The sequence below is a fragment of the Myotis myotis genome, unplaced genomic scaffold, assembly GCF_014108235.1.
Source record: "Myotis myotis isolate mMyoMyo1 unplaced genomic scaffold, mMyoMyo1.p scaffold_m19_p_10, whole genome shotgun sequence".
NCBI classification, from domain to species: domain Eukaryota; kingdom Metazoa; phylum Chordata; class Mammalia; order Chiroptera; family Vespertilionidae; genus Myotis; species Myotis myotis.
Genome location: NW_023416314.1, coordinates 78621423 through 78644071, shown reverse-complemented (window position 1 = coordinate 78644071; position 22649 = coordinate 78621423). Strand labels below are relative to the sequence as shown.

Below are 22649 nucleotides of genomic sequence, written 5' to 3'. Positions count from 1 at the left end.
GAGGACCGGACAGCTTGCTGGGCTGGGCCGGGCCGGGCCTAGCTCTGGCCAGCGCTTCCCTCCCAGCCCGCTCCTGGGCCGGCCCCGCCCCCGCGGGTGGCCCCGCCCCTGCGGGCCCCGCCCCCAGGCGGAGCCGGCGCCGAGCGGTAGCTGGAGAGCCGGCAGTGGGACCCCAGCGCGGGAGGCGGCCGCAGGGCGGGAGCCCCAGAGGTACCAGCGGGCGCGGGGGAGTGGAGTCACCGCGGTCGGGCTGGAGGGGAGAACGTGGACTGGCGTGGGCTCGGTGCTGTGCGTGTGGGACGGGGCCCTCGCCGCCTTTGCTGCCCGTAGCTTCCCAGCCTCCCTTCGGGCTCCGGTCCCGAGTCGGCGTGTCTGGTTCCTTGCCTGTGGCTCCCAGGTCCCCACTCTGACCTCTGCTTGGCTGCCCCGCCGGGCCAGTGTGCGAGTATGCGAACGAGTGGATGCGGCCGCCCCTGGCTTCTCTCGGTGGCACTTGGGACTGCCCCTGCAGTTGGCTGGCTGACCGCAGGGCTCCCCCTGTTCTGGGGCTCCCCTTCTCCCTGGGTGGCCTCCTCCCTAGCCTTTGCACACCGCCCCTAGTCCAGGGCCAAGCCTGGGAGGAAACATCTGTCGCACCCCCTGGCAGCAGAAATAGGGTCGTGACCTCCAGATGTGCTGGGAAGCATCCAGCGCCTTCTCCTGAGGCAGCCGGGCCTTCCGGATCTGTGGGGGCGGGGCCAGCCCCCCTTCCCCAGTGACACAGGCGGGGAGGAATGTCCCGGCCTCAATGGACCCTGTGTGAAGCTGCTGGGTGGGGGGCAGAACCCAAGAACACCCCCAAGGCACGGCCAGAGCCTGGCACTGGGCCAGAGCAAGAGCAGCCCATTCGCTGGTCTGCACGGAGCTCAGCTCACACAGCACAGACCCCTCCCTCTGTCCCCTCACTCACCACACAACACAGTCCAGGCCCAAGAGCTTGGCTGGGGGAGCAGGGCCTGCATCTGCCTCCACACCTAACACATGGCCAGCTTTACTTCCTGCACCCTCCAGGCTCCCCAGAGTGTTGAGAAGGGATGGGATTGGTTAACCCCATTTTAGGGATTAGAGAACAGAGGCTCAGGGTCGGCATCCGAGCTTGTCCTAGGAGAAACAAGGAGGGAGACACTCAGCCTTGGAGACCTCCCCTTGCTTGGCTCTGGAACTTGAGCTGGGTGCACAGAGCCTCTGCCCCAACCCTCCCCTAGCCCAGTCCCACACAATGTTATTGGATGATGTATACAGACCCTTGCCTGCACCCCTAGTGGCCAACTCCATCCTGGGTTCACTCGGGGTGCTCCCCCTTATGTTCTCATACCACACTTTGCACCTGCCCCTGCCCCCAACACATTTCCGCACCTAGCAGGTCCCTGGGGCCTGGGGTGCCTCAGTCTTACATCCTGTGAGATCTTGAGCCTCGGCCCAACCCCCCACCTGCCCCACACTCTACACACACGGACAGGAGTGGGCGGGTGCAGCACTGTTGAGGCCCTGGAAGTGGACAGACCCAGGCTCACATCCCAGCTCTGACATGAAATTGCTTCAGGCAAGAGCATCCCCTTGTCTGGACTTCAGTTGGACTGTCTGCCACATGGGCTCAGACCTCCCTGTGCGCATCAGTGAGGCCAGATAGGCAGAGATCCCCAAGGGTCTCAGTTCCAGAAAAGGGGCCCAGTCATTGTGACTCACTCCCCTGCCCCAGGCATGGCCACAGCCCCAGGCCTGTCCTTCAGGCCAGTGTGACTTGGGTCCCATGACTGAGCTGGTGTGACCCCACCACCTTCCTCAGGATGTGGGGCTGGACAGGGGGCTGGGCCCAGAGTTGGGGCCACTTCCTGTGGCAAAGGAAGTCCTCTTGTCGTTCCTGCTGCCCTGGCAGTGCCCCTGGGGACCCCTGTATCCTTGAGGCCGTGAGGGAGGGCATTGAGACCTGGCGTCTGGGTGCTCACCTCCTCAGGGACCCCAGAGGAAGTGGGAAGGGCAGGGAGGAAAGTCTCTGGGGACAGGACGTCCTCCCTTTGTCAAGTGGGCAGGATCCAGACACCAGTGGCCCCATGGGTTTCCCGTCCCAGCCGGGACAAATCATCTGTCCAGTTGGGCCAGGCCTGGTGGGGACCTCGGTCTGGGCCCGGGCCAAAGCCGAGGTGTGTGAGTGGGAACTGGGTCACACCGGCAGCCCAGGCTCCAGATCCTCAGGGCCGAGGCCCCGACAGCCTCGCCCTGGCCCTGCCCAGCACCAAGCCGGAGGAGGGGGCTGGAAACCTTAGCCCAAGGCAGAGGAAGTGGCCAGGAAAGCGGAAGCGGCTTTGATGGTCTCAGAGGGGCCGGAAGCCAGCCCGCTGGTGGAGGACCAGGCTGGAAACCTGGGTTCCTGTTTTCTCCCCAGGCCCCTCTGAGCAGCCCCCTCCTCCCTCAGGGCAGGAACCGGCCCGCCGGCGGGGAACCCGGCATCCAGCATCGCCGCGCCCGCCAATGCGGCCGGGCCCCGGGAGAGCCAGGCCCGCTGCATGCCCATGTGGGCCAGCGGCGTGGGGAGCCCTCGGCGGGGCACGGCCCCGGCACCCACCGACGACCTCTTTGCCCGGAAGCTGCGCCAGCCGGCCCGGCCCCCGCTGACACCACACACCTTCGAGCCGAGGCCGGCCCGGGGCCCGCTCCTGCGCAGCGGCAGTGACGCGGGCGAGGCCCGGCCCCCCACGCCCGCCAGCCCTCGAGCCCGCGCCCACAGCCACGAGGAGGCCAGCCGCCCTGCCGCGGCCCCCACGCGGCTCTTCACTGACCCGCTGGCCCTGCTGGGGCTGCCGGCCGAGGAGCCAGAGCCCTCCTTCCCACCAGTGCCTGAGCCCCGCTGGTTCGCCCACTATGACGTGCAGAGCCTGCTCTTTGACTGGGCCCCGAGGCCTCGGGGGGCGGGGGGCCACGCTGAGCCCGGCTCTGGGACCCTGGCCTCGGCCGAGGACCGGACTGCCGGCTCAGACCTGCTGCTGGAGGCGCCTGGCTTTGTGAGTGAGCTCGGGGGTGAGGGTGAGCTGGGCCTGGGTGGACCGGTGTCCCCGCCCGTGCCTCCCGCGCTGCCCAACGCGGCCGTGTCGGTCCTGGAGGAGCCACAGAACCGAACCTCAGCCTACAGCCTGGAGCACGCCGACCTGGGCGCCGGCTACTACCGCAAGTACTTTTACAACAAAGGTGAGGGCAGGCCCCGGGCAGGGCGGCGGTCCCCGTCACTGCGGTGCACACAGTAAGACTCGTGAGCTGGCCTTTCCCTGTCAAGTCCCTGGCCAGACAAGGGTTAGGCTGGGCCGCTGGGCCAGGGCTGCTCTGCTGGGCCCAGCGTTAACCACCTCCCTACGCCAACCCCCGCCTCCACCCTCAGCCAGGCACGCCCCTCTGCTTCCATCTGGTTCCGCCTCAGACTCCTCTGGGCTGGGGAGAGATTTCCTATCTACCTCTCGGTGAGGTGAACACTGAGGCCCGAAAACCCCGCAAACCAGAACCTGATTCTTGTCTGTGTCCAGAAGGGAGGGCCCCACACATCCTGGAGACTGTGAGCTGGTGGGCAGGGTCCTGTCAGGGTCTAGGCGAGGAGAAGGCAGGCATTGGCCCCCTGGATCCGAGACAAGGTGTGATAGGTCGGGGATGCAGGGGGAGGGGCTTAGGGCCTGGGGTCTAGGGCAGGTGCTGGGCTTGGTAGAATGTGGGCGGGCTTCGGAGGGGTGGGCCTTAGTCTAGGGCAGCGGTTCTCAACCTGTGGGTCGAGAACAGTGAAAATACATCCTGCATATCAGATATTTACATGACGATTCATAACAGTAGCAACATTACAGTGATGAAGTAGCAACGAAAATAATTTTATGGTTGGGTCACAACATGAGGACCTGTATGAAAGGGTCGCGGCATGAGGAAGGTCGAGAACCACTGGTAGGGTCTGCACTAGGTGATGAGTGGGGGCCTAAGAGAGGGATTTGGTGATGGGTGTGGTCCAGCGAGGGTGGACTGCTGGGCCGGCAGGACTAGTCACCCACTGTCTGGGGCCCCTCAGAACACCAGAACTTCTTCGGACTGGATGAGGTGCTGGGCCCGGTGGCAGTGAGCCTGCGGCGGGAGGAGAAGGAGGGCAGCGGAGGGGGCACTCTGCACAGCTACCGTATCATCGTGCGGACCACGCAGGTGGGCCAGGGTCATGGGGTCAGGCCGCGGATGTCATCCTCAACAACCCGCATGTATTCTGAGCGCCCCTCCATTTCCTCCTCAGCTCCGGACCCTCCGTGGCACCATCTCGGAGGAGGTGCTGCCTCCAGGGCCCCCGAGGGGCCTGTCCCCGAGGAAGCTTCTGGAGCATGTGGCGCCCAGGCTGAGCCCCACCTGCCTGCGCCTGGGCTCAGCCTCACCGAAGGTGCCACGCACACTGCTCACGCTGGACGAGCAAGTGGTGAGTGGCCGGGGTACCCCCAGCCCTATCCCTAGACCCGGTCTGAACCCAGCCTGCCCAGCTCTCGTACACCTAGCCCTGACCTTGATCCTGGACAGGAATGTAACCCCAGCGAAGCTGGCTTTTCAGAGAGGGTAGCAGAGGTCATCTGGAGCCTGGCCTCTATAAATAAGATCTAGACCAGCAGCATCCACATCACCTGGGAGCTTGTTAGAAATGCAGGTACTGGGCCCAGCCCCAGGCCTATTGCATGAGAGCAGGTACTTTAAGATCCGATGGATTTGGGAGGGAGTCGGGGTTTAGGAGCTGGGGTGGAAGTGGGGCTGCAGGAGTCGGGGCGGGGGGTGAAATTAAAGTGAGGACGATGGTTAGACAGGATTAGCAGGAAGAAGCGAGGCCAGAGCTGGAGGGAGATGTGTCTTGTTTGTGTGGGGCCACAGTTTCCTTGAGTTAACCCCAGATGGAAAGGAGCCGGGAGCACACAGGGAGCGGAGGTGGTATGGGATTCAAGGGCGCCAGAGGCTGGGGTGGGGGTGCTGGGGTTGAGGGAGCAGGGGACAGGCTAGCTTTGAGATGAGGAGGATGACGATGTGAATGTATATCGAGATGAGTGCATGGTATTTAGGATCCTTTCCATGAATCCTCTCCTCTGTGGACACAGGAGAGCCAACCCCTCCCAGCACCGTCCCACCTGGGGCCTCCTCTACCCTCCTGAGCACTGGGAGCGGACAAACAAACCCACTTGATGGGCGAGGACACAGATGGCTTACAGAGGCCGGCGCTCAGGACTGGGCATCAGGGCAGCCCGGCCTCCAGGCCAGTGTCCCATCCGTTCCCCAAGACCCGGTGCGGGGGACTGGGAGGGACTGAGGCCCGTGTCTTCTGCCTGTGCCTTCCCTGCCCCCAGCTGAGCTTCCAGCGCAAGGTGGGCATCCTGTACTGCCGGGCGGGCCAGGGCTCGGAAGAGGAGATGTACAACAACCAGGAGGCAGGACCCGCCTTCATGCAGTTCCTCACGCTGCTGGGCGACGTGGTGCGGCTCAAAGGCTTTGAGAGCTACCGGGCCCAGCTGGACACCAAAAGTGAGACCCAGCCCTGGCCAGTTTGGCTCAGTGGGTAGAGCATCAGCCTGTGGGCTGAAGGGTCCTGGGGTTGACTCTGGTCAAGGGCACATACCTCGATTGCAGGCTCAATCCCCAGCCGTGTTTGGGGTGCGTGTGGGAGGCAACCAATTGATGTTGGGACTCACATCGATGTTTCTCTCTCTCTCTCTCTCTCTCTCTCTCTCTCTCCCTCTCCCTTCCACTCTCTCTCTCTAAAAAAAAAAAAAAAAAAAAAAAAATCAATGGAAAAATATCCTCTGAGACCCAGGAAGCTGGGGGTGGAGGGTGGGGGCAGCCCCGTGCTGAGGGGCAGGATGCCTTGGTGAGAACCAACTGTCTTGTCACTTTTCTGTCTCATATTGTCCTAGGGGTGGGGCCAGGAGTGGAGAGTTCCTTGGGTGGCTGGGGACATGGGTCAGGGGCTGCACAGGCAAACCCATGGGCTGAAGGAGGGGCTGGGACTGAGCTGGAGCCAAGGTGGTCTGGAGGCACCACCCCCTCCATCAAACGCACATTCCACTCCGGAGAGCGCCTGCCTCCTAGCCAGACGGGCCCAGGCCCTAGGAGGTGTTTTTATGGAGCACCTCCTGCCTGCCTTCCACTCTCATTGCTCCACACGGGCTGGTGCCTGGGCCAACATCTGTCCTCCCCTAGGACATCTGTCCTGCCTCTCTCTTAGCAGGCCATTTCTTATTTCTGTCTTCATTCTGTCAACACCCCAACCTGACCCCAGGCTGGAGGCTGGAACCTGTGGGGGAAGGGGAAGGGAGCCGCCAAGGCTGGAAGCCTCGTGGCCTGGACACGGGCTGGTGGCATGAAGGGGCTGTCCACCTGCGGGGTGGGGGCACCAAGGCTCCTGACTCCGGACAGAGATGGCCGGCAAGTCCCCCAGACGGCCCTTTCTCCCTGTGTCCCAGCGGATTCCACGGGCACGCACTCGCTGTACACCGTGTACCAGGACCACGAGATCATGTTCCACGTGTCCACGATGCTGCCTTACACCCCCAATAATCAGCAGCAGGTGTGAGGGGCTGGGGTGGGGGTGTCCGGGGCTTCAGGGGAGCCAGGGGGGGTGCTGTGGGGATGGCAATCTTGGAGCCTTGGTTTGAGCTCTGATGACCTGCAACAACCCTCCCCGCTGCTAACGCTCCTCAAAGGTGGCGGATCCACCGGTGCCCAGGCTCTGTCCTGCTCGAGCGCGGAGGGACTTGGGGCAGACAGGTCCCACTCACACCCCCGCCGTCCTCCCCCCAGCTCCTGCGGAAGCGCCACATCGGCAACAACATCGTGACCATCGTGTTCCAGGAGCCAGGCAGCAAGCCCTTCTGCCCCACCACCATCCGCTCACACTTTCAGCACGTGTTCCTGGTGGTGCGGGCACAGGCGCCCTGCACTGCGCACACCTCCTACAGGTGGGTGCCCGGGCGGCCCCAGCTCTGCCCTGGACAGGCCTCCCTGGATCCTTCCTGTGGCCCCTGACTACCGTCTTCCTCCCCGTAGGGTGGCCGTGAGCCGCACCCAGGACACCCCAGCCTTTGGTCCGGTTCTGCCCCTAGGTGGAGGCCCTTTCCCGGCCAATGCCGACTTCCGGGCCTTCCTGCTGGCCAAGGCGCTCAATGGCGAGCAGGCGGCGGGCCACGCACGCCAGTTCCACACCATGGCCACGCGCACGCGCCAGCAGTACCTGCAGGACCTGGCCACCAACGAGGTGACCACCACGTCGCTGGACTCGGCTTCACGCTTCGGCCTGCCCTCCCTGGGCGTGCGGCGGCGGGCGTCCCCTCGGGGCGCGGGAGCCGAGCTGCAGGCGGCGGGCGCGCTGGTGTGGGGAGTGCGCGCGGCGCCCGGGGCGCGGGGCGCGGCCGGGGCCCAGGCAGGCGGCCCCGACCACCCCGAGGTGCCCTGCCTGCTGGGCATCTCGGCCGAGGCGCTGGTGCTGGTGGTGCCACGCGACGGCCGGGTCGTCTTTAACTGCGCCTGTCGCGACGTGCTGGCCTGGACCTTCTCGGAGCAGCAGCTCGACCTGTACCACGGCCGCGGGGAGGCGATCACCCTGCGGTTCGACGGCCCCCCGGAGCAGGCGGTGGGCGAGGTGGTGGCGCGCCTGCAGGTGAGACCGGGAGGCGGGCGGGGCGCCGGGGCGGAGCCTGCGGTGGGCGGTCGTGGGGCAGCCCTGCCCGAGTTGGGCAAAGCCGGGACTGCGGGCCCTGGGGCGGGCGACCCTGGTCTCCGAGCCCGAGCCCTCATCGGCCGGTTCAGTGGGTAGAGCCTCAGCCTGTGGGCTGAAGGGTCCCGGGTTTGACTCTGGTCAAGGGCACATACCTCGGTTGCAGGCTCAATCGGGGGGAGGTCTGTGCGGCCGTGGGCGAGGTTCCCGGGGCTGGCGCTGGGGCGACCCCTCCTCCGCCCGCCCCACTCATGCCTCGCTCCGCCCCAGCTGGTGAGCCGCGGCTGCGAGACCCGCGAGCTGGCGCTGCCCCGCGACGGCCAGGGCCGCCTGGGCTTCGAAGTGGATGCCGAGGGCTTCGTCACGCACGTGGAGCGCTTCACGTTCGCGGAGACGGCGGGGCTGCGGCCCGGGGCGCGCCTGCTGCGCGTGTGCGGCCAGACGCTGCCCAGCCTGGGCCCCGAGGCCGCGGCTCAGCGGCTGCGCTCCGCGCCCAAGGTCTGCATCACCGTCCTGCCCCCGGATGAGAGCGGCCGGCCCCGCAGGTCAGGGCGCCGGCGTGGGTGCGGGCAGCGGGAGGGCCGGGCGGCTCCTCCTGCGTCGCCAGCAGCTGCTGAGGGCCCGCCCCTCGGGAGAAACCCCAGGCCCCGTCTCTGCGCAGCCCTGTCCTCATGGGCCGGGTGAAGCCATGCGTGTGCGAGTTCTGCTGGAGCCTTACTTACAGACACTGACCTTTGAGTTGTATGAGTTTCTCGTGTCATGAAATGTTCTGATTTCTTTCAGCTTTTCTCAGCTTGCGTTAGTTAAGAAACGGGCAGAAAAGGCAGAGGCTGGATTTGGTCCCCAAACTGTAGCTTTTGGATCTCTATGCTAAATGATTCACCTGTGTCATCTTTTTAAAATATATTTTTATTGATTTCAGAGAGGGAGGGAGAGGTAGAAACATCAGTGATGAGAGAGAATCATGGGTCGGCTGCCTCCTGCACGCCCCGCACTGGGGATAGAGCCGGTAATCAGAGATGTGCCCTGACGGAAGTCGAACCGTGACCCCCTGGTTCATTGGTCGACGCTCACCCACTGAGCAACACCAGCCGGGCATGTGCCTGCGCCATTTAAACCCTTACCGGAAGGTATGAGGCCAGGACTGTCGCCTCGTTTCACAGGCGGAGAAATGGACAGTGACGTGCCTAGGGCACACAGGACAGCACTGCGCTTTGGATTAAAGTCTGGAAAAGCGGCCAGTAGCCAGGCTAACATTTTTTCAGTGTTAGGGAGTGTGGAGAGCTCTCCTCCTGGAAGTGAGCCTCGACAGCTGGGGGTGGGGCGGGGTGTGCAGGAAGCTGGGGACGGGGCCTTCCTACCTGAAGCTCCCCTCCTCCCCCAGGAGCTTCTCGGAGCTGTACAGGCTGTCCCTGCAGGAGCCCAGCCGGCGTGGGGCCCCAGAGCCGGTGCAGGAAGGGGCCCCTGAGGAGGCCCTGATGCCCTCCACGAAGCAGCTGCTGCACGTGTGCCTGAGCGAGGGCAGCGGTCCTCCGGGGCCTGGGGACCTAGCCGAGGAGCGGACTGAGTTCCTGTGCAGCCAGAACTCGCCATCGCCCTGCAGGTGCACCCTCTCGCCCTCGCTCTCCTGCAGCCCAGTGAGACTGCGCAGGCGGCCTCTGCAAGCAAGGGCCGTGGTGCAGCTTCCAGTGCTGAGCTCTCCTTGCTCTCCCCAGCTCCCTGTCCGATGAGGCCCCAGTCCTGCCCAACACCACCCCAGACCTCCTCCTGGCAACCACGGCCAAGCCGTCACCTCCTGGTGCTGGCAGGGAGACACCCCCCACCCAGGTGAGCAGAAACCAGGCTCTGGAGCCCTACCAGCAGGGGTGGGCACAGCGGTGATGGTGGGCATCACGGCACCCATACCCGTTTCCGCCCTCAGGAGGGCCCAGCCAGCCCCAGTGGCGGTGAGGACAGAGGCGACCCGGCCCCAGAGATGAGGGCCTCCTTCCTGCCACGAACCTTGTCTCTTCGAAACTCCATCAGCAAAAGTGAGTCTGGTGCAAGGTGGAGTACAGGGTCGGAGGTGGGCCGTGGGCCGTGGGCCGTGGGCAGGCTGCCGGCGCTTCCCTCGCTGAGCCCACCTCTTTGTGCCCAGTCATGTCGGAGGCGGGCATGGAGACTCTGGAAGACGAGTGGCAGTCCATCTCGGAAATCGCCTCCACTTGCAACACCATCCTGGAGTCGCTGTCCCGGGAGGGTGAGTGCTGGGGGGAGGAGCCAGGAGGCGGCTCTTACTTCCTTTACCAATCTGCTGTTCCTCTTTCCCCGCAGGACAGCCCATCCCAGAGAGTGGAGATAACAGGGGAGCCCCAAAATCTGATGCTGAGTAAGGCTCCCCTCCCCCCGCGATCTATTCCCTTCACTGTGTCTGTGCAACCACCATCTGTGCCCATTCAGTGGCTTTAAGCACGTACATATGTCTGAGAAGACTGGGGGGGCCCTCTCCGGTGGGTCTGGGGCCAGCTGTGGTACTGACCGCTGCCTCAGTCCAACTGAGTCTTGACCCCCATGTCCTCAGGCCAGAACCCAGGAGCTTGTCAGAGAAGGTCTCTCACCTGGAGTCCCTGCTCAGGAAGCTGCAGGAGGACCTGCAGAAGGTGACAGGGTGGCTGGGGTTTGTGGGGGAGTCGCAGGGCTGCCTCAGGGAAGGGACCCACCATTCTGACTCCTGCTGCCTCGCCCCCCTCCCCCGCAACCCCCAGGAGAAGGCAGACCGAGCAGCCCTGGAGGAGGAGGTTCGCAACCTGCGGAACAACAACCGCCTGCTCCTGGCCTCGCAGCATCTGGGTTCACCTGCCACGGACTTGGCCTGAGCCGCTTGGTCCAGCCTTAGCCCGGCTGTGAACCTGCTCAGAACTGCCCAGGTCCTTCACGGCCTGGGCCCCCTCAGGAACTCTCCCTGCGCAGAGGCGCGTCTTGGCACTGCCCCCACTCCCCAGCCCATTACCGGTGGCGAAGTTTCCCCTGCCCCATCCTGTGTGTAAATATTCTGTGAGAAAAGGGGACTTCAGGGATTAAAGAAGCCACTGCAATTTGTGTCTGTTTGTGTTTGATGTTCATGACAGGGGAAGGGGTTTTGCCCTCAGAGACCCCAGCCAAGCTCCCAGGACCTGTCAGAAAGGCAGGCCCAGGGGACATGGGCCCAGGGCTGGGCTGGCACTCACTGAGGGTCTCTGATGCTCGGCCGCCCTTTGGCTTCTCTTCCACAAACATTCATTTGGTCTGTGGGGAAGCAGGTGGCCACACCCACACCTGTTCTGCTTGGTTGTCCAAACTAGGCCCAGCCAGGTCCCTGGCCTGGAACCAAACCTGAGGGGCTGAGATCAGGGGCAGAGGGTGGGTCAGCAGGACAGGGAAGAGATGGAGTTTAGGGGTCAAGGACCCTGACCACCCCCTTTTCACCTTGCAAGGCCCTCCCCGCCCCCGCGCAGCCCCTCCTTTCCTCTCTAGTCACCGAGCTCCCAAGCCTGGCACTCCCTACTCCCCCTCCCGAAGGGCCAGATGGTACAGGGCCCAGTTCCGGAGTGGCGGTGTCTGTGCCTCAGTTGCCTGGAAGAAATCAGTCCTGGACCTACTTTTCTCCTCATCAGCCTATGACCACTCACCAGGCTGGGCCCTTTCCCATGAGCAGATCCAAACCTGAATTGCATCTAAACCCGTTTTCTGGATCTGAGGCTCCAACAGGGCACAGACTTGCCCAGCGTCACATGCCTGCCCCGCTCTCTGCAGGCTGGCTGGGCTCACCATTAACTTAGGCTCTGGCTGGCTGCACTAGGCTTTGAGTCACAGCGTCAGGGTGTCAGGCTTCATTCGGAAGGTAGTGAGGGCTGGGTTTTGAAGGTTGGGTTGAAGGCATTCTGGGCAGCACCAGTCTGGGGACTGCTGGACCGGCATCAGGGCAAGAGGCTGGAGCTGACGCAGAAAGGGCTGTGAAGGGTGCATAAAGGGCTGTGAAGGGTGCATAGGGGTCCCGGACTAAGTTCCCAACACGTCCAGCTTCTACCTGCTCTGGGCTATGCTGAGCAGCCCTCACGGGCCAGTGTGGAAGGCTCTGGTCGCTCTCTGGGTGTGTGTCTGCAGAAAACAGATCTGGTCATGTCGTTGATAGATGTTCGAAATGAGACTAATGAAGTGAGATTTGGCTGCAGGAAAAGTAAAGCCAGGGAGGAGGCTGTAGCAGCAGCCCTGCTGGGAGGTAGTGGAAGCCTAACGAGGCGTGCTAGGGGTGGAGATGGGGAGAAGGAGGCAGACTTGCCAGGACCTGGCTTGGGGAGAAAATGCAGCGTCCACAGTGGTAGCCCCAGGAGGAGGACAGGGGCAGAGCTGAGATGGGGAGAGTAGGCTGGGGAGTGCTCTGGTAATTTGAAATGGCTCTTTGGAGAGGGAGGCCGGTGTGAGATGTCCAGTGGACTGGCATGCAGGAGAGAGAGGTCTAGGCTGGAGATAAGAATTTGGGGCCGGTGCTCCCTGAGCAGGATGAGGTCACTCAGGAAGTGTGGGAAGGGCCGTTAGAGGGTTTCCGGGGTCACGGGAGGACACTGCCGGACGCTGGGAATGCCAAGAGCGAAGCGAGGCGTGGCAGGAGTGCCCCTCTATGCCCCAGGTTGGCCACGTTTGGGGCAGCTCCTGCCCCGCCATCCGCTTCCTCGGGTCAGGGTTAGGGTTAGGCTTCTCACCAGACAAGGCCCCTCCCCCGGCGGCCCAGGACATGGCTCCCTCAAGCCCCGCCTCCCCAGGGCTGCCCGGCAGGTTGGCCGGGTCTTGACCCGGCCACTACGGTCAGGCTCCGCCCCTCGCACGGAAGTGCCGCTGGTGCCGATCCCGAGGAGCTCACCCTGTTTCAGGCCCCGCCGCTGACCCCGCCCCCTGACCAAGAGGCTGCAGCGAGGTCCACGCTACAGACGTTTTCCGGTTTCACAACATTCCGCCGCCCCTGCACCCAGTCTACGTGTTCCCACGGGCCTCGCTAGCTGTTGCAGCAAGTCCCACTGATAAATCGCTTGCCCCTGCCTTCACCCGGCTGCAACAGTGCAAAACCCGGAACACAGACGTCATCTGCTACAGGGCAGGGGTTTTCCCCGAGCGCGTTACCTGGTTTCCGGGCACACAATACTACATGTGCGCATGCGCACTCATTAAGGCCGGGCCCAGTGCACCGGAATCCTGCTCTACTGCGCATGCGTCAGGCCGAACCGGAAATGCCTCTGTTCCAGCCCTTCGGGTCGTGGCCTGGCTTTTAGGCCTGTGGGGCTGCCGAGTTGAGATTTCTTAGGTCCTTGGTCCTAAGACCACAGACCTTACCTGGCACATACTTCCCCCACAGATACACTCTCTCCCTTGTCCACCCAAAAGATGAAGTCCAAACCTCAGTCAGCATTCTTGATCTTTCACAGCCTGGCCCCAGTGAACCTGCCCACCCCGTTCTTCCCTGATCACCTACAAACGCTGGCTGGCCCCTCTCTGACATCCACCTCCCTGTTTATCTACGAGCTGAAGCTCCACAGCCAATAGGCGCTGTAGGCTTTCACTACCCTGAGAAGCCCACCCCTTGGCGGTCTACTCTCATCCACTGGACAGCGACTAGGGTTTCCAAGGGCGTCCTCAGACTGCGAGCTCCCCAATGACTAAATATTCATCCAAGTCTGTATCACCAAGGCCCGTCTGACGTGACCAGCAAGGAGTGCGATTAAAGAAGGCAAATCTGTTAGCCTTGGCAACAAATTTATTAGTTCAGAGTAAGAGCAAGAGTCCAACTGCTTTGATTCTTCAGTAAAAATTGAGCCTGTTGACTGGAGAGCTGCCAGCCTGCCCTCCCCCCACTCTCCAAACAACTCGCCCTTCTATTAAGGCACTTGAAAAAGGGGAACAGAAAAGTCTCAGACCTAACCTCCCTGGATATGGAGAGGAGAGGGCCAGAGCTGTCCCACCAGTCTCCTCAGCCACAGCTGAGCAAAGCCAGAGCCGGCAGAGACCTTGGCAGGGCAGGAAGTCCAGCCTCTCAAATGCTGGTGTTAGGCACAAGGGAAATGCCAGCACCACCGAAGAGCTGGTCACAGGGGCATCATTTTGGCTCAAGTGTAAATGAACCCATGGTTTGAGTAAGACACTTGACAATAAGGCTTTGTGTGGCCTCCAAGGCCATAGCTCCAGCCTGTCCCTCTCTGGGAGGTACTAGAAGCTGGAAGGTGGGGTGGAGCCTCCAGAATTCCCTACAGAGGAGCTGAACATCAGGACAAGGGAAGGGTCTGAGTCCTCCCAACTCCATTTCCAGAGAAGTTAATGCTTCTGCTTAAGCACCTCCGAAATGAGAGATAGATATGGCCAATGAAAGAATAAAATGCAACCCCCCACCACCACAAAGACATCATCACCCAAAGAAGTTGGGGGCAGTTGGAGCACCCCTCCCCCCAGAATCCATAAGTGCTTGCTTTGGGAGGGCTTCAATCTCCTGCAACCCAGTGCTCTGGGCAAGGCAGGGGTCACCCACTTAGGAGCTGATTTGACTCAGTAGGGCTGAGAAGTCCATGTCTGCGATGGAGGAAAAGTCTTCATCCCCTGAGAGGAGGCCGTTGGCGAGGCCAGCGGCCCCCAGGGGAGCAGGAGCTGGGTCAGGGGGATTCTGGGACCCTGTCACCAGGCGTGTTATAGCCTCAGGGTACTCCATTAGCATGGGCTCCGCTGTGTGGGGAGCCATAGAGACACCCTGGTTCAGCATCTGCTGAAACTCAGAGTTGTCGACGGAGGCCAGGTCCGTGAACACGGCTGGGTCAGTATTATTGCCCAGCAGGGCCCCCAGGTCTTCATCAGCATCAAACTGCAGATGTAGCAGGGCCTCTGTCAGTGTTCCTTCCCCTGCCTGGGTGGGCTTGGGGGCAGGCGGAGCCACAGCCTGAGCAAGGCTGGAGGCTGAGGCTATGACTGGGACAGGGGCTGGGGCTGGGGCTGGGCCCTGAACCAGAGCTGGTGTCATGGCTGAGACAAGGGCTGGTGCCAAGGCTGAGGGCTGGTTTGGGATCTGCCCAGAAGAAAAGACCATGGGGGAAAACTCCTCAAAGTTGATGGTGCTGAGGGATGGCGTAAAGGGATAGGGCTGGGGAGCTGGAAGAGAGACAGAGAGACAAGGGTCAGAGAAAGCCTGAGACCCACCCCGTCTTCTATATCCCAGCCCATCAGTATGCACAGGACCAACCCCTCCCTGTGGAGTCCCTGCCAGCACCCTTTACCCAGTCTGACCAGGCTGGGGGTCCAGGTCCAGCCCCACCTCCGTGGAGCTCTATTCACTCCAGCCCAGAAAGCTCTCTCAGCCTTTTAGAGGAAGGGATGCTTTCAGAGGTCGGCTGGTAAAATGTCATCTCAGAGCTGAAAAGCCAAGTCCCAGGAGGGCATGGGCCCAAGGAGTATCCAGCCAGTGTTGTCTACAGCGGGGCACTACATCACTCTTTTCTGAGCCACACACCAGCACGTACATTTTGCTACTTTAGACGTGTTTCTTTGTTTCCCCAATTCAACTGAGAGCTGAAGGCAGAGACGGTGGGCTTTTTAACTCTGGATCCCTAGGTATCCAATATGGAGTTTCTAACTGGCACAGTGGTTCTCAGACCTCACTGTGCGTTAGTGTCCCCAGGAAGTAGCTGGTTCCTGACCACACTTCCAATGCTTGATTCCAGATGTGCAATGGGCCCGGGAATCTGCATCATTACCACTCCCAGGTGGCTCTGGCAGAGATAATTAGGCTGCACGCCCTGAGAAACATGAGCCCAACACACAGCAGTTGTCAGACACCTGCGGATGAGACTGACTGCTCTGTTCTCTCCCAGCGGATGTGTGAGCCACAGGCCGAACAGACGTGAGCCTGTAATTCCAGTGGGACAATAGGAAACCGTTACCTGGCTTAGGGACGGAAGTTGAGCTGCGGGAAGGCACGGCAATGCGCCGGGGAGGAGGCCGGGGGTCGGTGGGTCCTGTGGAGCAAGTCTGGGTCAGTTCTTGGCCCCCGGGGTCTCCACTCCCCACCCATGCCTTCTAACTCTCCCCACTCCCCACCTCACCATTGAAAGGACTCTTCTTCATGATGCTCTTGAAGGTCTCGTATGTCCTTTTGCGCTTCTCCTCAATCCGGTGACGATCATCTGGGAAAGTAACGGGGAGAAATGAGTCTTGTTCTTTTCAGCTAGACCCCCAAGCTCTCAAAGGGCCCTCAGGAGGAAGGTGATGAGCCAAGCTTCCCTGCAACCTTTTGTCCAAACCTTCCTAGTCAGTGAGAAGAGCTGCATGACACTCAACGATTCTAAGAATCCCACAGCTTTCTGAGACGCCGCTGTCTGAATCTGTCTCCTCTGAAGGGCACATGAGCGCCTCCAAGTAAAGGGCCCTGGTCTGGGAGAGCAGGGGTCCTCCTGAGGCCCCAATCTCAGCTTATCCTCTTACTTGCACTGCTCACATCCTAGGTCCTCTCCACCTCGATCCAGGCCTGGCGGTGATCTCCTTGTGCTCTGGGACAGCTGAGGCATGGCAGAGGCTCTGTTCTTCTCTGATGGCTTGGGAGTTCAGTCTAGAGCTTTCAGAACTGTCTTCCTAACTACAGCAGCAACTGGGTAACTCCAAGGCACTCAACACCATCAGTCCAGAGCCAGCCTCATCATCTCTCCTCAGAAACCTGGTTCTTTCTCCTCCCATGTTCCCTCCCACCTGTCTGCCCTGTCACCAAATCTAGAAATCTTGGCATCATCCTCAACATCTTCCTCTCACTCACACCATTCACTAACTTGACATATGATTACCAACCACCTACTATGTGCCAGGCTCCATCCTAGCCACTGAGGATATAGCCCTGAGTAACCAGACAAAGTTCCTGCTCCCAAGAGTTGACATCCTAGTGACAGAGGGGCAGGGAGACAACCTATACAAGTGATAAAAGCACTAAGGAAGACACCGGTGACGTTAACAGTACCAAGGTGATGTCAGGGAGTCTAGCTTAGAGATGGCCAGGAAAGGCTGGTGCAAGACCATCACATGAAGATCTGGGGCCAAGCACTCCAGAGGCAATAGCGAGAACACAAGTCCTGAGACGGGACGAGCTTGGTGTGTGTGAAACTCAGAAAGGGTTGTGGGGCTGCTGGGTAACAGAGGAGGACAGCAGCGTATGGTAGCGTCCCTGCCATTCCCTCCGCAAGGCTCAGGCAGAGTCTTCTCCTCCTGGACTCTGTGACACCGTCCTGCATGGCCTCCCATCCTCCAGTCTCTCCCTCTCAGATCCTCTACTCACTGTTGCCAGGGTGAGCTTCCAGATCTGCTCACGTCACTTCTCTGCTTATAAACCTTCGGTGGCTGCCCACTGCCTTCAGGACGAAACCCTAGATGAATGTCTTAAGCCTAACATTCAAGGCTCTCCTGCCTGGGCCTGCTCACTGCCCAGTGTCACCTCCCACCACAAAACTGTCCCAAACACGCTGTGCGTGCTCCAGCACCCTGACCTTCCAGGCACTGGTCCACCTGCCTGGGGAGTGTGCTCTATCTTTCTCCAATTTCAATGCCACCTCCTCCATGTTGCTGCCTCCAGCACATACCTCCCCGTTTCACAAGTCACTCTGTTTTGCATGTCTTCCTCATGTGACTGAACCTCAGGGACCACGTCTTAGTCATCTTTGTGTTCACAATACCTGGCACAGGCCCTGGCATCAAGTGGGCACTCAATAATTATTTGTGGAATGAATTGATGGCTGGTTTGGGGGTTGCTTTCCAAGCTCCTAGGGCAGAAAACAGGCTAGATGAGGGGCACTGGATAGAGGATCAGTCTGGATGTTCCTACTGTGGTGAGATGCACAAAGGCCTTGACGAAACCATGGCTGTGTGACAGTGACAAGAGACAGCGTGGCAAAAGGACCCTGGAGCCAGAAGCCTGGGTTCCCTTGCTGACTCTGGTTCACTATCTGTGTGGCCTCGGCAAATTAGATGCTATCTCCTGCCTCAAAAAGTTCATGAGAGAATAAAACCAGGTAATGCGCTGATATGCTTGGAAGTGTCATAAGAGCTCAACAGTCTTGAATATTGTTATTATTCAGCAAGGCAAGAGAGAATGTGATTACTGTGTTAATCCCACCCAGCTCTAGCTTTAGACTCAACTACAGCCCCACACACCCAGCCCTGGCCTCGCTCTCCTCGGCTGAGTCACCCTCCCGGCTGTGTACCTGTGTCTGGCAAGTACTGGAATTCCATGGGCTCGCTGAGCTCCCGATCTGAAGGCCGCCGCAGCTGCATGGAGACGCGCACGGGGGCCTGCAGGCTGGGGTCTGCGTAGGGAGGTGTCCGGAACACAATGGCCACTTGTCGGTGTACATCGGCTTGTGAAAAGGAGCCCCGGGCCTCCCAGCCCGGTCCCGTGAAATACACTTCGATGTCCTCTGCAGGAGATGGAGCGGCAGTGTGGCTGGCGTGCTCGCCTCACCACAGTCCGCTGCCCGCCCCATCGCCGATGCTGGTTCCCCGAGATACTCAGGCTTCCCCGAGGAGGTGGGGGAGCGTTTGGAGCCAGCCCCGACTCTCCACCTCCGCTCAGCCTTGCCCTCACCCCGCTCCAGTCCCGCCTGCCTCCTGGACATACCTTTCTGCACCTTGTCACACAGCAGGAAGATCTCGTCCCCCCCGAGGCAGCTCCCGGAGTTCCGGTTCACTCGGCAGATCTTGAGCTCTGCTGTGTTGGGGGCGCCTGGAGGGTGGGAACAAGGAAGAAAGCCCTGAACCACCAGAGGTCTCCAGGCCTGGCCTACAGGAGAGGCAACATCCTGGTCCACCCCAAAGTCAGACTATCCAGAGCTTGCTGACCACACCTTTGCAGCCAAAGGTTCAAACATTCCCATTGGCTCCTCACCCCAACCAAGTCAGCCACTATTTACCAGCCCCAACTATGTGTACAGCACTCTTCCAGGCATGGAGGCAACGACTCAAACCTAAGCATTTCTGCCCTCCTGGAGCTTACAGTCCAGTGGGAACCAGTCTGGCCACACCTCCTTTCTCCACCTGACTTCAAGGCCCAGTTTATTACATCCACTTTGGCAATGAACCCTTCTCTCCTGACCCCCTGTTCATTCTAGTTTCCTGTCCTTAGGGCCTAGAGCCCTTTTATTTTTTTAGAATACTTCTATTGATTTTTAGAGAGGAAGGGAGAGGGAGTGAGAGAAACATCAATGTGAGAACATAACATGAATAGGCTGTCTCCTGCACTCCCCCCACCGGGGATCAAGCCAGCAACCCAAGCATGTGCCCTGACCAGCCATCAAACTGGTAACCTTTTGGTGCATGGGACAATGCCCAACCACTGAGAGACACCGGCCAGGGCAAGAGCCCTTTATTTTCATTCATCCTTTTGGTTATTTAATTAAAGACTGCAGTTAATCAATGTCAGCGCAATTGATCTGTGAACTTCCTGTCGGCTTTCATCATTGAATTATTACTTTCTAACATTGTCTTGCTTCTGGGAGTCATTTCCTGGAGTCATGACTACAGTTCTGGGCGCGCCATCCTTTCGTCTAACTCCCTGCCGGCCTGGGCGCTACTCCACAGGGCAGCTGAGTCTTCTCTGCCCTGCCTCCCGGGCCGCAGAACAGGACACAGAGATGATGAAAAGGCCAGATGACCGAACGAAGCCAAAGTGCCCTCGCAGGCCATAACCACCAATTCCTCCTCCTCACAGGCCCATTCCTCTCCCTTCCTGCACTCCCTGGCCACTCACGGTTGTCAAAGATGGGATGAGAGAGGACAGGTGACAGGCGGAGGGGCCTGCCTGATGGGTCCCGCACTGTCACCTGGAAGCAGAGCCGCACAGCATTCAAGTCGTAGTCTCCGCGCTGCTCTTCCATGGGAACTGCCAGGAAAACGGGTGGTCAGGAGAGCCGGGGCAGGGGCTGGGGGCAGGGGGCTGGGGGCTAGGAAGGGCTGTTTGAGGGTATGTGAAACAGTAGGCGTCCTAGAAGAGGAAGAGAAGGCTCTAGACCCATCACTGACCTGTGTGACCCTGGCTGTCACGTCCCCTCTCTGGGTCTGTTTCCCCAGTGGTAAAATGGGAGTGTACTGAATGGCCAGCAAGATTCCATCTGTACTGTGAGTCTTGGCCAATGAGGGAGATGCAGGGAGTGGCCGCGGAAGGGTGACAGAGGGTGGGGGTGCTCCAGACAGGCCCAGGCCTTCAGCCCTCAGCCCTCACCTTGGAAGGGGTTGTTGTTGGTCTGGATGCGCTGACTGATGGCCTGCTCCAGGTCCCGCTTCTTCACACATTGGATCCCCAGGTTCTGGAAGCTGAGTCCCCCAGGCATCAGTCGCACTGTCTCCAGCAGCGCCTGGGCCTCCTGCCTCACCCAGTCTGTCCCTTCCTCCCCTATCCCCTCACCAGACCACTCCAGGCTCAACCCTCTGGAATGGCTTCCCACTGCACTGCAATGAAGCCCACTCCTCACTCTGGCTGACAAGACCCTCTGCCTGCGATGTGGCCCTAGCCACAGCCTCTGCCAGCTCCCTACCCTCAGTCCCAGCGGCTTCTTTTCTGTTCCCCAAACATGCTAAACCCAGTCCCCCTTCAAGGCCTCTGCAGGTGCATTCTGCGCGGAACGTCCTCTCCGTGCCTCCCTGCCCCAGCTCACATTCATCTTCCCTGGAAGAGGCCTTCTTGCGCCTCCCATTTCAAAGCAATGAGGCCAGCTCCCTCGCCTCCCCACCCCGGGCTCTTCTCCCGACTTGTTCCTGTTTCATCTTCACCATGAGATTATTACTCTCGGACAGTATTTTGCTTATTATTTACATTTTTCTTTACAGCCTGTCTCTGTCAACTGGTTTGTAAGCTCCAGGGGAGACTGTTGGTTCTGAGGTTTTCTTTCTCGTGAGAAAGATGGTCCAGCCACAGGGGTTGGGGTCAGAGGTAATTAGGGCCCCAGCCCCATCTGACATGGCTTCCCACTGCGCTGCAATGAAGTGGATCTGCTCGAGAGAGGAGACATCTGCCTGCAGTGCTGGGGACGCAGCAGCAGTAAGGAATTCTGCCCCGTGTCCAGAAAGAAGTGACTCTGTAACGTGACACGCCCTCCCCTTGTCCTCCCATCGCACCCTGAGGCCCCGCGGGCCTGGGGGAGCTCACCTGTGGATGCAGCGGTCCGGGCAGAGCTCGGCCTCATAGAAGCCATCCCGGCAGTCTTTCCCGACCAGCTCGTGGGGGTGAGGCCGGTGCGGGGGGTCCTTGGTGACCAGAGAGATGCGAACCGTCCCCGGCCCCGTGTAGCCAATGATCTGTCCAAAGCACAGAGCGCACGCTGGAGGCTCAGGAATTCCGGACCCAAGTCCCAGACGCGGACTGCACGGGCCGGAGGCAAACCTTCCCCACCGAGCCAGGCCCGCGGGCCCCGCTGACCTTAATGGTGGGGTGGGTCTTGGTGGTATCGGTGCTCCTCTCGCCGGGGATACTGCCCGCCGAGCGGCCCTCGCACTTGTAGCGGAAGCGCATGCCCCGCTGCTTGGGCTGCTCGATGATCTCCACGTAGGGGCCCGGGGCCTGGGCGGGCTCTGGGGACACACAGCCCATCAGGCGGCGCCCCGCCGCCCCCACCCCTGGCAGCGCTAGGGAGGGAGGGAGGTCCACTTACCGGAGGGGAAGATGAGGGGGAACAGGTCTGAAAGGGGAGGGAGAAAAGGGTCAGCACAAGCCGCTTCCCAGCTCCCCCAGGGAAACTGAGGCAGGGCCCACTCCCGGGGGCCGGGGCGCAACTCAGGGCGGGAGAGGAGCCAGGACACCTGCTCCCGGGGAACACGGGGATGGCGGTCGCCCTCTACTCGGGGAAACTGAGTCAGGGCCTTTCTACTTTCCTAAGGACACCGGCAGGCGGCACCTCCCACCGGGATCCGAAGGGGAAACTGAGTCGGGCACCTCCTCCCCGAACAGGGACACGAACTCAGAACCGCCCCCGGAGCCTGGGGGGAAACTGAGTCAAAGGCCCCCCTCCGCCACCTACTGATCCAGGTCCCGTCCCCCCGGGAGGGAAGGTGAGTCAGCCCCCCGCCCCGGCCCCGCCCCACGGCCCCTCCGCGCAGGAAGGGGCGGAAGGCGGCGCGCAGGTTCCCGCCGCGGTCCCCGCGCCTCCGCACGGCCACCCCCCGGGGACCGGGCGCGCCCTCACCGTCCATGGCCGGGGTCCCGGGATCCCGGGGGCGGGGCCGGGGTCGCAGCTGGGCCCGCGGCGCGCGCTACTGCGGAGCCATTCGCCAGAGGCGGAAATGCGCCGCGCGCGCCCGCCGCCGCGTCACTGCCGGGAACTGGCCGCGCCTGCGCGCTGCGCCCGCCGCCGCCGCCGCTCCGCGCGGGGGCCACCGGCGCGCCCGGCACCGAGAGGCTGCGCGCCGCCGGGGCCGGGGCCGGGGCCGGGGCCGGGGCGAGTGCGCTGCGCCGGGGCCGGGGGCTTCTGGTCCGCGGGCGGCTGGCGGGCGGCCGGGTTCGGCCGGCTCCTCGGTCTGGGCCCCGCCTGGAGGGCGGGCCGATTACTCACAATGTTTTTAGGGGATTTCGGGGCCCCCTCCCGCCACTCGGAGGAGCTGGTGATGTCACCGGGCCGGGCCTGGAGCCCCGCCAGGCTGCTGGGCTGCGGCCGCCCGCCCCGCAGGGAGAGGCTCGGGCCTGCTCCGCCCGCAGAGCCGAGCGCGGGACCCCGCACGTTACCCACCGCTGCAGGGTGTCTGTCTGTCCGTCGCCGCCGCGGGGGCGGGCGGGCCTCTCCCCCCGGCCGAGCTGGGACGGGGGCCGCGGGAGCTGCTACACGCGAGGGCGGGCCGGCCCCGGGGTCGTGGCCCGGCCCTTCGAGCGCGGGTTTGGGCCCCGGGCGCTGGGTGAGCAGGAGGC

The 22649-nt window shown here is 61.7% G+C and overlaps 2 protein-coding genes and 1 long non-coding RNA gene across 5 annotated transcripts; 1 reads left to right on the top strand and 2 right to left on the bottom strand.

Moving 5' to 3' along the window:
- The first annotated feature begins 115 nt into the window (after positions 1–115).
- On the top strand, positions 116–10813 carry SIPA1 (signal-induced proliferation-associated 1). 3 transcript variants are annotated; one of them, XM_036326624.1, is made up of 16 exons: positions 116–210; positions 2453–3222; positions 4076–4203; positions 4289–4465; positions 5373–5547; positions 6486–6589; positions 6823–6980; positions 7069–7678; positions 8006–8280; positions 9120–9338; positions 9451–9562; positions 9657–9765; positions 9873–9974; positions 10049–10103; positions 10296–10374; positions 10480–10813. In XM_036326624.1, the coding sequence occupies exons 2-16, from the start codon at positions 2544–2546 to the stop codon at positions 10588–10590; spliced, it is 3093 nt and encodes a 1030-aa protein (XP_036182517.1). In that variant the 5' UTR covers positions 116–210; positions 2453–2543; the 3' UTR covers positions 10591–10813. The 3 variants fall into 3 exon arrangements, with proteins under 3 accessions (XP_036182517.1, XP_036182515.1, XP_036182516.1); XM_036326622.1 differs by having other exon boundaries at positions 9873–10103; XM_036326623.1 differs by having other exon boundaries at positions 117–210; positions 2423–3222; positions 9873–10103.
- Positions 8629–11515, bottom strand: LOC118665296. The gene is made up of 3 exons (XR_004970610.1): positions 10942–11515; positions 10254–10365; positions 8629–9981 (listed from the first exon to the last, which is right to left on the bottom strand). It is a non-coding gene; the product is annotated as an uncharacterized LOC118665296 (long non-coding RNA).
- Positions 11516–13481: 1966 nt separating this feature from the next.
- RELA (RELA proto-oncogene, NF-kB subunit) lies at positions 13482–22071 on the bottom strand. Its single transcript, XM_036326625.1, has 11 exons — positions 21934–22071; positions 21403–21429; positions 21171–21322; positions 20901–21049; positions 19977–20068; positions 19506–19637; positions 18378–18482; positions 17965–18177; positions 15826–15906; positions 15664–15738; positions 13482–14875 (listed from the first exon to the last, which is right to left on the bottom strand). Exons 1-11 carry the CDS (start codon positions 21938–21940, stop codon positions 14265–14267), a joined length of 1644 nt encoding a protein of 547 aa, XP_036182518.1. The 5' UTR covers positions 21941–22071; the 3' UTR covers positions 13482–14264.
- Positions 22072–22649: the final 578 nt, after the last annotated feature.